The sequence below is a fragment of the Episyrphus balteatus genome, chromosome 4 (genome assembly GCF_945859705.1).
Source record: "Episyrphus balteatus chromosome 4, idEpiBalt1.1, whole genome shotgun sequence".
Classification (NCBI taxonomy): domain Eukaryota; kingdom Metazoa; phylum Arthropoda; class Insecta; order Diptera; family Syrphidae; genus Episyrphus; species Episyrphus balteatus.
Window position 1 is genome coordinate 2,311,254 of NC_079137.1, and position 16,501 is coordinate 2,327,754.

Consider the following 16,501-nt stretch of genomic DNA (forward strand, 5'->3'; position numbering starts at 1 on the left):
AAAAAATATATTGAAATTCTTTAAACTGGAATTTTTAGGACAACTCTTTGAGAACAATTTTTGGTAAAATAAATACATGATATATTTATTTACACTTACCATTTTCATTTGAATTTGTCCAACGAAATGATGGTTTCGGTTGCTGTTTCGAACGCATAATCTTTACTGTTTTTCTTCTCCTCTAGTAAATGGCTCATGTAGCTGGTTAGTTATCCATTAAATTTATTGGTACATTTTGAAAACACTATTATTTTTGAATTTTTATATTGTATTCAACTGTATGAAGGATGGATCTGAAAATAGATACATATATCTCTTTTAAATTTTTAACAAAAACTTTTTTGAAAAATTTGGTACACTGAGCACTTAAGCATCATTAGTATGAAAAATACAAAAAAGCTGAAAATTATTTTTTATTTGAAATAGCGAGTGTCTCCAAAGCTAAATTATTAAAAATGTGTATGTAAAACTGTTCATATTTAAGAAAAAAAAAATCAAAAATTTTGTACACGAAGTCCAAATTAAGTAAAATATGCTTTTAGACCTTTTTATGCTATTTCTTGGATATTTCTTTATCAGTAACAATTTTGACAGCTCTCATACTTCTCAAAAAAGTTGTTTACTGAATATTTATGTATAGTTTTTCGTTGGACCATTTTTATTTTTTAAATTCGAATCCGAAGTCAAAAATAATCTACATTATGTTCAGAATTTTTTTTTTTTAATTTTTTGGATTATATCCTTTTTTTTTCAGAACTAACTTCTGACTTGCTAAATAGGTTCCCGCATTTATTCGTCTGTGCCTTGACTTGATTTTTTTGAACCGTTTTCTAACTATCCAGACAAATCTATTAGATTGATAGGTTTTTTTTCTAACTTTCTAAATACAGCCGTTAATTAGTCCAATACTCCCCTCAAAATTCCTTAAGTTTTTGCTATGATTTGAACCATTTTTCGTTTTCAAAAATTAGCTACACAACATAGGAAAGACCAACGAAATTAAGTCGGAGGAGATATCAAACAGTTTGTTTTGACAAATTTCGATAGTTAAAAAAGGAAAAGGTTTTTATCTAACTAAATTTTTTCTCTTGCAACATTCTAAGGCTGAATAAACAAATCTAGTATTTCCTGATACTGCCAAAATCTATGTTTTTTTTAATACTACATGAAGTCTGTCTAAAAAAACTTCCAAAAATTTAATAATTTCTGCAATAATTTTGACTAATGACAATAATGAAAACGTTTACTCAGCAGAGCTCACTTCAAAATCGCAACTAACATATATTAACTGACAGATGAAAAATTCCCCATCAACAAACACAAAAAACAACAACAACAAGACAAAATCATTTCGAAAATTTAATCATCAATTTAATTGGAATTCCTGTGCATATTACTTATCTCTAACTGTGATCATAAATTGACGGTTATTTGCTAATTTCAATTAAAAAATACTTGCAACTTGCAAATGCAAAGAAAAAATACAAAAATCAAAACAGAAAGGAAAAGAAAAAAATCTATCTTAGCCAATACATCGAGCATTGCATGTTGCCTACTGAACAAGCCAAGCATCTGAAAGATAATTTAGCTCCGCGCACATACAAATGCGTTTAATAAGAGTGAGCTCGCTGCCGTTCGTTTGCAAGTTGCAATTTCAACTACTGCTGATCGTTGATATCTTGACGCTTATGCTGTTGTGTGATGTTGATGTAGTAGATGGCTATAAACAGAGGCCAAACTTCATCGTCTCTCGTTCATAGTCAGTCGGTCTGTCGTTGTTATATCCAGCTAAAAGATACAATAATTTCAAGACAGTTCTTTCTCCTTGACCAATCTCTCAAAACAGCTCAAACATAGCTCGGGCATATTATAAATAGACGAGCGAAATACATCTCGCATCAGCTTCAGCAATATAACCACGGTTGCCACTCGCATAAAAAATTTCCTACCAAATTTTTCAAAAAAACCTACCAATTCAAAGAAAAACCTACCCAACGAAAATTTTCGATTTTAAGAGAATAAATTCTTGTTTAAAAAAATAAAATCCACGACTGGATCGCACGAACTTGCTCTTGGAGTTAAAGTTGCTTAAATTTTTAAGACTTTTTATATAGAAATAAAATTCGTTAAAAAAAAAAAAATAAAATAAAATCTGAAATTAAATTGCCCTCCAAAACAAGTATGCAGTTTTGATTGATATATTGGCGTGCATTTTTAGAAAAAAAATTTCAAAATCGTTAGAGCCGTTTTTTAAAAAAATAATTTTTTATAAATAATTTTTTGGAAAAAAAGTTTTAAAATAAAATTGTAATCCCATTTTGTAGAAATCACTAATCAAGAATGTGAAATTAGTGTCAACACAAAACATGAAAATGGATGAGTTCAGACACCAACAATGAGGATACTGCGTTTACATACACTACTTAATATTATTACTCTCGGTTTAGATGGGCACATTTGTTTGGCACAAATATTTTGGGTAGATTTGACATAATTAAATTTTTTTTGTCAATTATTAAAAATAAAATTATTTTAGAGAAAGAACTTGGAAAAACCTACCAAATTGACTTCAAACCTACCAACCTACCCAGGGTAAAAAAACCTACCCAGTTTGGTAGGATCCTACCCACTCCGGCAACCGTGAATATAACGAGATTGTATTGATTTTTATTTTTTGTTGTAAGTTGCAACCGAATCCAACATCAATTTCAAGTTTGACACGAATGCGCCATGTACAGACATCCCATAGGCTTCATAAATTTGTCATTTTGCCACAGAAAACCGCATCGTGTTATATAGAAATGATTAAAGCCTCTCCTTGTTGCTGAGTTTTGTTGCTTGGAGAGAGAGATATAAATTTATGTCGCCATGTCAAAGCTATGTATCGAATAATTCTTTTAATTCTGGAAAAAAAAACAATTTTCTTCGATTCGCGCTAGTGGAAAAAACTTTTTACATCTGTGTAATATTTGTTTGCGATAATCTGAATTTGCTACCAAAATTTTCTATGAGTTAGTAACAAGATCGGTTTATCGCGTTGAGTAGACCTGATTCCATACATTTAAAAAGTATTTACCTACTTAATAATTGGTTTCCTTAAAGTAAAAGCAAGACTAAAATTGAACGATTCCAATTCCTCATAGTAGAGTAACTTAAGCAAATTATTAGGGAACCCGGCCGAACAGCTCTGATTTTGACGATTTTTTTTTCAAACGTAATTAATTAAAAATACTTTAAAGTCTATAGATTGTTGCCGTATTGTTTTTTAGAATTAACATTAAAATTTTTTTGAACAAAACCATTTTTTTTGCTTAAATTTCAAAAAACAAATGATAGCAAAAGATTCTCTAGGTAATTTAAGGAAAAAAAATATAAGACAGTAGAGAACAATCTTCCATCGTTTAAGCGATAAATGCAATTTTCTCACAATCTGACTTCAAACACAAAAAAAAATATTTTGAAAACAACGGCAACACCTACAATATTTTAAAATACATTTTTAAAAAGCCAGAAAATTTAAATCCACTAAATTTAATTAAGAGTTTTTGAAAAAATGGCCCTCAAACTCAGAATTAAAAAAAAAAATGTTATTAAAAAATTTTAAAACTGACTTTTTTCCAAACTTTTCCTAATAAAATATGAATTTATTTTTAAAAAATTTTCGGCCATAAATATTATCAGTTGAATTTCGAAGCAGAAAAGGTAATATACAGGGTGTCCCACAGTCGCCGCCCCAAATGAAAACCATGGATTCCTGAGGTAATTTTAAGTCGAAAAACCTAAGAGGTAATTTTCTCGTTTTCGTCCCGTTTTCGAGTTACCACGGTTTTTATGATTTTTTCATAAACCGTTTCTCCACAATTTTGCATCAAACACAACTTTCTTCGTTTTCTAAGTTGTTTTTTACACTTTCATATCATTTAAGTCAAAAAAACACGTTAATGAGTATTAATTTTTTGTGCTTTTTATTAAACCCCAGTTTATTTTCATAAAAAAATAGGTTTTATTTCATAAAAAAGGCTACTGAAAGTAATTTAAAAAAATAAACAAACTGAGTGAATTAAAAAAAAAATAATTTTTCAATACAAAATTAATTTAATTTAAATTAAAACTTTTTCTGAGCTTTATTTATTTGTTCTTTTCTTAACCACAATTGCTCAGAAAAAGTTTTTAATTCATTTAAATTAATTTTTTATTTAAAAATTATTTTTTTTTTCTTTCACTCAGTTTGTTTATTTTTTTTTTTAATTACTTTCAGTAGCCTTTTTTATGAAATAAAACTTATTTTTTTTACGAAAATTAACTGGGCTTTAATAAAAAGCACACAAAATTTATACTCATTAACGTGTTTTTTTGACTTAAATGATATGAAAGTGTAAAAAACAACTTAAAAAACGAAGAAAGTTGTGTTTGATGCAAAATTGTGGAGAAACGGTTTATGAAAAAATCATAAAAACCGTGGTAACTCGAAAACGGGACGAAAACGAGAAAATTACCTCTTAGGTTTTTCGACTTAAAATTACCTCAGGAATCCATGGTTTTCATTTGGGGCGGTGACTGTGGGACACCCTGTATATCACACTTTAAAAAAAAAAATTTTAAAATTACTTCAATTTCAATGGGTTTTTTTTGATAAAAACTGAATTTTTGCATCGAAATAATTAATTTTCTCAAAGACTTTGGTAAATAAGAACTTTAAATTTTTGCTATTTAACTTTCAACAGTAAGGGTTATTAAATGAATAAAAAATAATTTTATGTTTAGATGTTGAACTTTAAAAAAAAAATAAGTTACTTTTTTTTCAAAACTTTTATTAAAAAAAGTTCTTCGAAAATGAAATACTTTTTGATTTTTTTCATAAACCGTAATACATATTGACATTTCATTTTATAATTTCAAATCATAATAAATGCGGCCAAAAAACTTTGAAAATAAATGCATTTTATATTACGAAAAAGTTTAAAAAACGACATCTTAAAATTTTTTCAATAATTTTTTTTTTTTTCAAAAATCTGAGTTCAGATACCATTCTTTCAAAAGCCCTTAATTCAATTAACTTAATTTTAATTTTACAAATATGACTAGGCTTCTAGGTTTTTAAAAATGTATATTTAAATATTGTAGGTGTTGCCGTTGTGTTCAAATATTTTTTTTTGTGTTTGAAGTCAATTAATAAGAAAACTGCATCTATCGCTTTTCCTTGAATTTCATAGACAATCTTTTGGCATCAATTAATTTATGAAATTTAAGCAAAATTTTTGAAAAAAAAATTTATTTTGTTCACAAAAATCTTTAATTAAATTTAAAAAATCAAAACGGCAACACCTGCAATTTTTAATCTATAGACTTTAAAGTATTTTTAATTACCTACGTTTAAAAAAAAAAAAAAACATGAAAATCTAAGCTGTTCGGCCGGGTTCCCTAATATTGCCAATTTTTGAGCTTTAGTTCCTCAACTATCAAGAGGGTTTTAAAGTTACAATATAGGCAAAAAGTCGACGTATTGAAGACAGAATGGTAACAGAGTTGCGACAAACGGGTTCCTGGGTGATGTCAGTAACGCTTTTGTAAGCATGGAGATGGAAGCGGCAAAAATAGGTCATAACTTCGAGAGTAAGGGGACCTCAATCAACTTTTTGTGCAAAACTGACAACAGCTTGTTGGTTAATACCCCAGTGTCCGTAAAGGGTACCATGTAATGTATGCCATTGATTTTATAGGACTTTTCTTTATTTCCCAAAAACACCCTAACCAAAAATATGTTTAAAGAACTTTATAAATTGCTAATAGCTTGCCCCTCTTTCATCTAAAAAACATCCATTTCAAATTTCATGATTGTATCTTGTGTTTTACATGGATGTTGGTTATATTTTACCCGTTGTATAGTAAAAAAAAAACAAGCAAAAGGACCAATAAGTCACTCAAAAGCATGAGTGTCGTATGTATATATTCCACAATCAATTTTTTCACTGCTTTGTGGCCCCCCTTATTAACTAAAAAAAAAAAACACCCTTTCATCAAATATTTCCTAAGATATTTTTGATCCTTGATTTTTATTTTAAAGGGAAATTTTTTGCCAAGATTCATGAGGGTAACAATTTTGTTTTTATTTATTGATTTTTTTTTACTACACCGAAAAAAAAATCAATATCAATTTAACATTTTTTAAATATCAGCCAAAAATGCTCTATAAAATGTGTTTTATGATATTTAAAATGTTAAAACAACATTTTTATTATCAGGATGATATTTAAATGTCACATTTTGGAATTTTTTTTTTGATATTTTATTATCATTTTTTCATATCAATTTCTCATTCCAAATTATAGAAAAATATTAAATAAAAAATTCTTAATGTGTACTAATTTAAAGGCGCTTTGTGTTTTTTCGAAGTAAAATGTATGATTTACTGAGAAAATTTGATCGGCACTAAGATTTTACTTCACATAGTTTGGGAGAAAATAACAAAACAATTATATCACCTATAATATAATTTCAGTAGTGTTTTGAAAAAAGAAAGAAAATTCTTAAAATAATAAAAATAATAAAAATGAAAAGGAAAGAAATAGGTTTCATTATAATAAACTAAAACGTAAAATCTAGTCAATATTGATATTTTAATTGTCAAAGTGAAATTTTCACTATCCCACGTGAAATTAAAAAATGTCAAAATGATATGATAAAATATCAAAATTGATATTTTAATTGTTGGACGACTTTTGTCACTGAAAAATGTTAATTTGATAGCTGTTATTATCAATTTTTTTTTTTCGGTGTATTTTACCTGTACTACAACTGAATTTTTGAAACTTGTTCCTAGTTACAAAATAGTTCCCAAAACTCTACAAATTTTTGGACCTCTAAATTCAATGTTTCGAAAATTTAGCCCAATAACTTAAATAGGCGATTCAAAGATTTTTTTATGTTTACATCACCAAACATTTTCGATGTCCCAAATTATCCCAAAAAACTCACTTTTAAAATGAATCGTCATTTTTTGTATTTTAAAAAATGGGCCTCCTTTTTTTCAAAAATAAAAAAATTAAAAAGTTACCTGCAACGGTAAAGGTTATCTAAAAACAAATAAAAATTTCGCTAAGAAAAAAAAGTAAATGAACATTTTAAAAGGTACAAAAACTGTCGAACATTTTTAAGAAAGGTTTTTTTTTGGGCTCTAAATTCCTCTTGTTTTTCAGAATTAGAAAAAAATAAGATTTTGGAGAAATATTAGCATGCGAAAAAAAAGAAAACAACTTTCAAAAAGAATGAGAATTTCGAAACCAGAATTATTTTCAAGCAATCAATGATAGGAAAAAAGCGTCTACACCTGGCCTCTGGGCTAGTATACTATGGTATTTTAAGGTCACCACCATCCTTACATTTCAAGTACTTTAGTCACTTGAAGACTGTTCTGTTTCATTACTTGATGTTTTATATGATATAAACTCTTCAAAAATTTGAAATTTTTAGTTTAAAAACCTCATATCTTAAGTTCTATGGGTCTTGTCTAAAAGATTGAGGTCTTCAGAGTCAGTAAAAGTGACATAGCATCATATTTATGCATAAGTATGGTGGTACCTTTCAACAGACAGGTTGGATAATTGCATTTTTACCATTCAATTGTCATGTTTCATTAACATCCTGTGTTAAAAAATTGTACAAAACTAAGTAATATTGAGCATAAAAGTCGTTAAAAATCTTTATTTCATAATTTCATTTCGACAACAAAAAAAAAATATTCGTTTACCCAACATTTCAATTCAATTAACTTTAACTGATTACCGAACAAAACCATTTGACAATCATTTAATTGCATTTAATAGACAGACTGCATTCGAATTGTGATATGATAATTCCGATTGATAATAATAATCATCCACACACAATATGTTGCGCGACAAACACGCATACTACCACCCGGCACATCTCATCATCATTAAACAAAAAAAAAAGATGTATGAAATAAAAAAATTAATGACAAAATTCCATTTGCTATAAAAACATAAATTCAAATGAGGGATAAGAGCAAAAAAAAAAATACAAAATTGTAGATTGATTTGATTTTGAGGCCGTGTGACAAATTTTTAAATTTAATTTTCATTTTATCACAATAATGTTCCTATTTTTTTTTTGTTCACAATTTCACATACGTTCTGACCATCAGAAGAGTAAGGGAGAGGGATAAAAGAAGATGGGTAAGTAAGCACTTTGAATCTCATCACACCAAAAGCTGTCATATTCTGGCTTGTCCCGGACCCGAACTAACTTTGTGAGTACAAACGAATTCTGATTTCCCCATGGGGTTGGTTTGAGTTGACTATGAGACATGTTTATGTTCCACGAAGGACCAATACTTAAGGCTACAAAAAAGATACACAATGTATCTATACATACGAACGCATATCTACATAAAAGTTGATGTCCAAAATGAAGCTTTCTCTGAGTGCAAAAGAGTGATGAAAAAAATTAAAAAAAAAAAAAAAATAGAGCAATAACGAAAAATTATGATAATAAGACACATCCCTCTCTTCCCAACCACCCACCGATTAAGAAGAATGCCGCGGCAATAAATAATACAAGAGGAGTGGGTGAAAGGCGAAAAATACACACAAGTCTATGCATTTTGGTTCTAGGAAAAGGACGACGACGATGATGATGATGACGATGACGCCGACGACGACGAAGTAAACGACAACGTAAAAAACACTGTTTAATAGGAGTAATTAAATTTTCTAACAAACATGACGAGATAATGGACTCGAGCCATTAGACTGACCCAACGTCGCTGTTATACTCGTAGTGGTACGAGTCGCCGTGATGCCCGTCATCGGTTAAAGGGCGAGTAAATATAGAAGGTTGAAATAAGGGTGAGTGATGATGGCCGGGGCCTGATACTTGGTGGGAAATAAAAACTTTCAAAAACTCAACAAAAATGGACGTAATCTAACGTAGATAGAAAATGTGGGGAAAAAAAGAGTAAACAAAAATTGAGCGATTGAATTGAAAAGTTTAAGATTGATTGATCGTTAAAATTGATTTCGAAAAAGGTATTAACTCCTTAAAGGAACTATTGTTTCAATGCAAATTGATGTTAATTGAATATTGTCAAGTGGTTACTAGAATCTATTTGTTATTAATTTTTATAATATTTTAATAAAATTGAACTAGCAAAAAGAAAAGTTCCAGGAATGTGTTACGATGGGACTGCTTCGAAACGGGAGCGTGTCGGAATCCCGCTTTTAAAATTCCGTTTTTCGAAAATTCTGAAAAAAAAGTTTCTGTTATTTCCTGTCTACTAAAATACCGGTTTTTTAAATCCTGTCTTCTGAAATCCACCTTACTTAAAATCCCGATCAATTATAATCCCACATTTTAAAACCCTGTCAAATCCGGAATTATAAAAATCGGGATTATAAAAAGCGGGATTATAAAAAACGGGCATATAAAAAGCGGGATATCGAGATCGAACCCAACCCTTGCAGAAAATGTCGGCGCACCACAGCCGCACCATTTCATTTTGTATGAAAAATTCATCGCACCATGATACATAATTTTGGATTATTGTAAAATAAAAAAATAACGAGTAGGTATCCAGATCACTTTCAATTAGAAGTCCAACGCTTTAACCACTCGACCACCGAGTCATGTTTGTACCAACTGGCTATTTGTTACTTAAGCCAAAATAACTTTGAAGACCACTTAAACATTTGTAAAAGTAGAAGAATAGAATTTTTTTCATTCTAAATGAAATGATGCGAACGTGGTGCAGTCGTGGTGCGGCGGTTTTTCATTGAATTTTTCATTCAAAATGAAATGGTGCGGACGTGGTGCAGTCGTGGTGCGGTGGTCAAAAAGTGTTGCGGACGTGGTGCAGCGGTGGTGCGGCGGAGTTCCATTTTTACTAGGGTTTCTAGAGAAAATTTACACTTCCTAAGTTGGCATTAAAATCTCCGAAGACAGTTTTTAAAATCATATCAAGGGATTTGAGTATATTTGTGTCCATCAGAAGCTCGTAGGAACTATCAATATGAGGTTTCTTCTTCTTCAATATCAATAGCTTTTATGATCTCGAATGGGACCACAACTCTCCCACTTTGTCAATCGTGCTGTGTTTTGTCCAAGACAGTATTTTTGATAAGACTTTCACGACTTAATTCTTGCGCAGGGTTCGGCATTTGTTAATCCGCCAGTATTCAACGGTTGTAGTTCTTTCAAAATTCCTGGTCCCTTAATAGTTCAAAATATAAGAGTCCTCTTTTTTTGGCCTAATTTGCGAAGTAATCATTGGTGTCATTTAAAAAATTCTTCAGCTGCCACTTGGATCCGAATATTCCTCTCAAAAACTTTGCCAAATCTTGGAAAAACAACTCTTCCCAAATTTGCCAAAAAAAAGCACTTGTTTTCCAAGGTTTATTAATTCTACATAAGTTGAAATGAGTAAAAAATCGACTATACAAAGTTTTCAAATTGTAATATGACATTGGAAACATCTGTCAAAAAAGAAAAGTTTCTAAATCTACTTAACTTTGTTTCACCAAATGACACACAATACATTTATTAATTTATATAAAGAAACCGTCTTAATGTAAGAAAGTAATTAATTGTTACATTTTCCTGCCTCAAGAAAAACAAAAAAGAAAAAAAAAGAAACCAAAATGACAAAATAAATTAATCAACAACACTCGCATATGAAATGATCCGCAACAATAAAACTAATAATAATAATATGACGATTTATGAGTTTTCAAGATCTCGACTGTCATCGCCATAGACATCTCCTAAGTGAAAATGATCTCACAATCTGCCTGTCTGCCATCATAATACTAATAGAAAAAAGAGCCCAAGAGCCAAGTCAAGTCAAGCCAATATTCAAATTCCATTCTATTTTCGCTTTATTGCTCACAAATCATAATCTAAATTAATTTTCCTCACAGTTTTTCCCAATGACATCGTCAATCATTCATTCATTTCACATTTTTGTTTCTTTCTTTTCTCTTCATTTTGTTTTTCAATTTTATTTATGAATTTTAATTTTCCAACATTGATTGCAACCGTCAACTTCCACATCCTCCATGCAAATTCATTAGAGATATCAGCACACAGCTCCTCTCTCTCTCTCTCTCTTACTCTCTCTTTCTTGGGTTTAGGGGGCTTTAGGAGCTGATGTTACAGCAGCAGAGTATATTGAAAAACTGCTGCTGGCGCTCGCTGACTGCTCGATCTATGCGGTTGCAGCACTTTTTACTAGTAACGACCAACGATCGATGTAGGCAAATTTTTGCGTCCGCCAATTTGCCGCCAAACTGCGCAATCTGCAGCACAACCCTGCTTACCCCGCGATTGCATCGTCAGCCCAGGGATGTGACAGCATTGCCTCATGAGAAAAATGACTCAATCATTTAGCAAAAACACACTGCGAGTGTCTCTCTTGCTTGGTGTCGTTGTCTATAAGTCCAAGTCGTCGTAGTCGTCGTCGTCTGTCAGGTTGACATTTCGCCTTGCCATGGGAGCGTGTTGTAAATTTGTGTGCAACAGCGAACAGCATTCACCTGCGGGTAATTAATTTCATTCGAAAGATTATTGACGGTGAACGAAAAACCGCACTCTCGCTCAGTCTGGTCGGTCGTTCGTCGCTGTCGAAGTCGATGCATTGACGCCACCGATCGACCGACCGACCGTCCCGCACTCTGGTGGCCGCTTGTGGCTGGTTGTTGTTGCCATCGTCGTCGCCTCTTACAACGCTCGATTATGACATGTGGTTTTTATTTATTTGGTTGTTATTTTATTTAATTCGCGTCCCGAAAAACAACTTCCACCAACTTAACCCCTTGTATTGGTTCGATCGTCGTCCGTCGTCGTTGTCGTTGTCGTCCCCACCCACATGAGACTCTAGGTACATGGCTTGAGATGAATTGCTTTGGCGTTGTGGCAGCTTTATGACATTTTGTGAAAAATAATCATCGCCAACAGTGCGACAACGGCAATGACTATGATGAAGTCGATGGCAGCAACCAGCAACCACATCCAAGTTTTTATTAGCTGCTTCCCCCGCTACCCACTCGCTGCTCTGATGATGTTGCTTAAATCATTCAATCAATCACAGAAAGTGCATCTATATTTGGAAAATGCATTGAAAATTATTATTATTTTATTTGTGCCGCGTAGCTTTCCAAGGAAAGCTCACATATTGATTTTAATTGAAATGTGATGACTCATGTGATTTTATTCATCGATTTCTTGACAAATCAGTTATTAACTAGGTTAAGCTTTTAGGATAGCTCTGCTCTGAGCAGAGAACAGTTGCGATTGCTCTTCAATTAATCTGCTCACTGCTCAATTTAACAAAATTCCAATCCAATTCAATTTGGTGTGTTCTTTTTATTTATCTTATACAATGATTAACATGAAGTGATCAAGTGAACATGGAGAACAGTAAAAATGCTCAATGCCCTTAAAGATTTCAATGCTTTTATAAACAAAACTGCTCACTGTTATTTGTAACCTCGCTGATCTTTTTCAAAAATGTTGTCGGCTATATAAAACTTCGCTGCATTTTTTTGAGTATTCTGTTTTTTTTTACATCAAATGATTTAATTAACGATGTAAGATGTTGAAAAAAGTTTGAAATAATTATGAAAAAAACAGAAAAAAGTTCTATTTGAAATACAATTATTTCAGTGGAGGCATTCAAGGAGTTATTTCTTATTAAAAACTTTGAAAATGGTCACTTTCTTTTTCTTTTCTTTTTGTTCCATAATTTTCAATTATTACTCCAGTCAAAGCGTCATTTGACCTTGCGCACAGAGGCACTGTCAGTTTTTATTTCATGGATCGATAGGGGTATATTTAAAATGCTTAACCCCAATTTCTCACCCCCTGATCATTCTTTTTAGCGGAGTTATTCACAAAAATGCATTTTTTGGGATATTTTACTTCCAAGCTAATATCTTTGCTCCAGTATGTCGTAGACCAAAAAATAAACATACATTCTCTTTCTTATAATATTTTCTATCGTTGTATGTAATTTCATTGTATTAAAGTGAGTTACTACAAAATGGTAGCCAGTTAAAGTCAAATTCTAGTTGTTAAAAAACACATTTTCGTTTTTATTTCGAAAAAAGCTTAACATTTTTCTAACCTATTTTGTAGCCCTCTTAATTTCCTGCATTTTACAGAAAAAAATCAACTCTTTATCACCAAAGATGGCTGAGCAATTGATAAATGAACGCACGAAAAACCGGTGCGAAAACACCCAAAAATATCGTTTTTTGGGAATAACTCGGCTTCAGAATATCCTACGACAAAAAATAAAGCTATTAATTGTTCGTTACAACATTTTCTATCGATTTAGTGCACATTCTTTGTGTTGAAACAAATAAAAAAATAAGTAATATTAAGTCAAAGACGTTTTTTTCTTTAGCAAACTCTTGCCTTATTATTTTGTAAACGGTGCAAGTATTGGCTAACAAAATAAAATACTGTTGTAGTCCTTTAAATTATCCACAATTTAAAAACAAAAATTAGCTCTCTTTGACCCACACGAGCCAGGAAATTAATTTTTTTTAAAAGTTCCAAATGACCCACGAAAAACATGAGACAAATTCTCTTATAACAAGAAACAATGAAAACAACCCCTATCACTGAGAACTATTATTCGACTTATAAACAAGGGAAATTTTTTTAAATTTCCTTACGGAAAGATGCTTTCTTAAAATCATAATAACTCGGCTCCCGTGGGTCGTAGAGAGCTAATTTTTTTTTAGCCAATATTTTATTTTGTTAGCCAATACTTGCACCGTTTACAAAATAGTAAGGCAAGAGTTTGAAAAGAATATATTTCGAATCAGAAAAAAATCTAAGGATACATTTTCGGTTTAAACTGCTATTTAAAAAGTGATTAAATAGCTGCTATTAATAGCTGTTCTTTGTATATGCTACTCATTGCTATCACTCTTTTAAAAATCGCTATTTTGCACACCATAACCACTGGCAAAGGCTTTAGAAAAAGCTCCAGCTTAGATCTACAACATCGAGAATGAAGAATACAAAAGCACTAAAGTGTACCTAGCCAAGTTATTGTTGGCTACCTAAGAAGACCGAGGAAGGATTCAAGAAGGATCTCACTACTTTTTGACCTACCATTTCTTAATCTTTACGACAGTTTTTGGTGCACATGCCAGATTTTCATATTTTCTACGAAGCTGCTGAAATTCTTCTCATAGCATAACTTTGGATGAAAAAATATCAAAAATTAAAAATCGAAAATAGTTTTACTTTCCAGTTTTAAACTCAGTTTGAAAAGACCTATTAAATAAATGGTATTTCTTTATATCTAGGTCAACGCTTTGTAAGGCAAAAATGAACAAAGAAACTTTAAGTCATATATTTCTCCTCATTTCTTCAATGCATCAAATCCTTGACATTTCAATCGCTTCTTTTTTTTTCGTCGATATCTCCTTTGAGAGCCATCTGTCAATATGTGTCTGAAAAATTGAGCATTTTTCGTCCGTTTGCAATTTGTCTACTAGCTAGCTCTCCTGGATAGACACATATCAAACATATGAATCTTGGAAAAAATCAAATACGTAACCATTTCTCATCTTTGAAAGAAAAATTCTCACCACATCCATTGCCACGATTTTATTTTTTATATATACGTATATTTTGATTCAGCACACATAAAAACATTGTCTTCTTGCAAACATCAAAATTTATTGATGTTACCACATTCATCATATCACTGGCTCCATGGTTGGAATGTATAGAAGGCGATATGGATTGCCAAGAACTTGGCCATCACCACCGCCATATTGAAAAATCCTTTCATCAAAAATCCCAAAGAAGAAGAAGAAGATGTGAATCCAAATAGATTACCTATCCGTATTCCTGGCAAGTCAGAGCGAAGAGGCAACATCAGGATTTTTATATGTATGTCCAGGATGCACATTCGGTTCCATCATCATCATCATCATCATCATCTTTTTCCAGAAAATGTACGAGTGTAGGAGGTAAAAACAGATATATTTTTGAGTGATATCCAAGGAGACGTCCATTGCATGAGAGTTACCATAATATTAGTTGAGGCAACATATCAATATGTTTTGCTCCTTCCATATTTCCAAGGACGAACCGACCGTCGACGACGTTCGACAGATTGAAGCCATGAGACGAACCTGATGTGTTTTCTTGGCTGGCTCTAAGGTCAAAGGTATAGAGGGAATAGTTTTGTTTTCTTTCGTCTTATAGCTGGCAAGTGAGTGAAATATCCTTGCTGCTGTTGGAAGGATATTCTTGCACACACATATCCAATCCATCCATTCATCCATCCATCTATCTCCACCACCTTCCAATCATTGAGGAGATATTTCATATAACACGTATGACGTTAGACGAGGTATAAGACCAGAAGAAGCAAGAAGAAGAAAGAGGTATTTGCCGCGCTATAGAGCTGGCTGCTGGCTTGGTCCTTTCTTGCATAAAGGATTTCATGTCTTCGTTTGACGATGGTGATGGTGGATGGGTGTTATGCGCGCTGCTGCTGATACCACCTTCGTTTTCTACTTCTTTTTCTTCATCGTCGTGTCGGTCGTCGTCATCGTCTCTCTATACTTTTATAAAGGTCGTTTGGTCCTATGTGCGCCCATTTTGCACCTTATTTATGGATTGTATTTATCATTTTTGAAATATTGATAGGATATAAATCGTGAAAATATGTCTGTGTGTGTGTGTGTGTTAGACTGAGTATGATGGTGTTGCCAGGTTCGACCATCATCGTCATTCTTCGCTATATCATAACCCGCCCAGTCCAGCTTATAGTTCTCTCTCTAACAGCAAAATAGAGTTTTCAAAACCAGCCGGAAGGAATGCATGAGGCTAAGATGGATTGCAAAAGATGGTCGTCGTCGTCGTTGTCGTTGTCGATGACGACGGCGGCAGTGGCAGAGTCATTTCCAAGAAGAAACATTGAAGCAGCAACATATTATACTCATACTTTCTGGTAGATGAAAGTACGAAAGAGTTGCACTATAAATGATGAACGAAAGAGGGGTAGCGAGGCTTTTTTTTGGCAGATGACGAATTGAAGATTATGACAGAAATGGTGGAGAGAGAAACGATGATGATGATGATTATGATGGCAAAGCCTTGACAAAAAAAAAAATATGTACATTTTGCACATATTCTATACAGTTTCCGGCCAGCAAGACGGTTTTGAATTTTTTTTTAATTTCATACTTTGAAGCTACACTAGAAAAAATATTTTGTTTGATTTTTTTTAAACACTTTTGATGTCTCTTAAGCAAACTAATCAGAAAATTTTTGAAGAAGTAAAAACACAATTTCAAAAAATCTAATACTTCCTGCCAAATAGATTTCTCTATACCTAAATTGAATGACAAAATACCCCAGAAAATTCTTGATTCCTCCACGGAGAAAAAAGGTCACCTTAAATTAGATTATGCCCATCTTAAACCCCACCCTTTTAAACAATACAATTTCCGCT

General features: G+C 32.0%; 1 protein-coding gene across 2 annotated transcripts in view; it reads right to left on the bottom strand.

Annotated features, from left to right (window-relative positions):
- Positions 1 to 16,501, bottom strand: part of LOC129919419 (protein tiptop) — a 308,853-nt gene that overhangs the window by 249,193 nt on the left and 43,159 nt on the right. For both annotated transcript variants that reach the window (XM_056000287.1, XM_056000286.1), the window contains exon 2: positions 100 to 293. In XM_056000287.1, coding sequence (XP_055856262.1) covers positions 100 to 157 — 58 coding nt within the window. In that variant the 5' untranslated portion in view covers positions 158 to 293. The remainder of the gene's footprint in view (positions 1 to 99; positions 294 to 16,501) is intronic.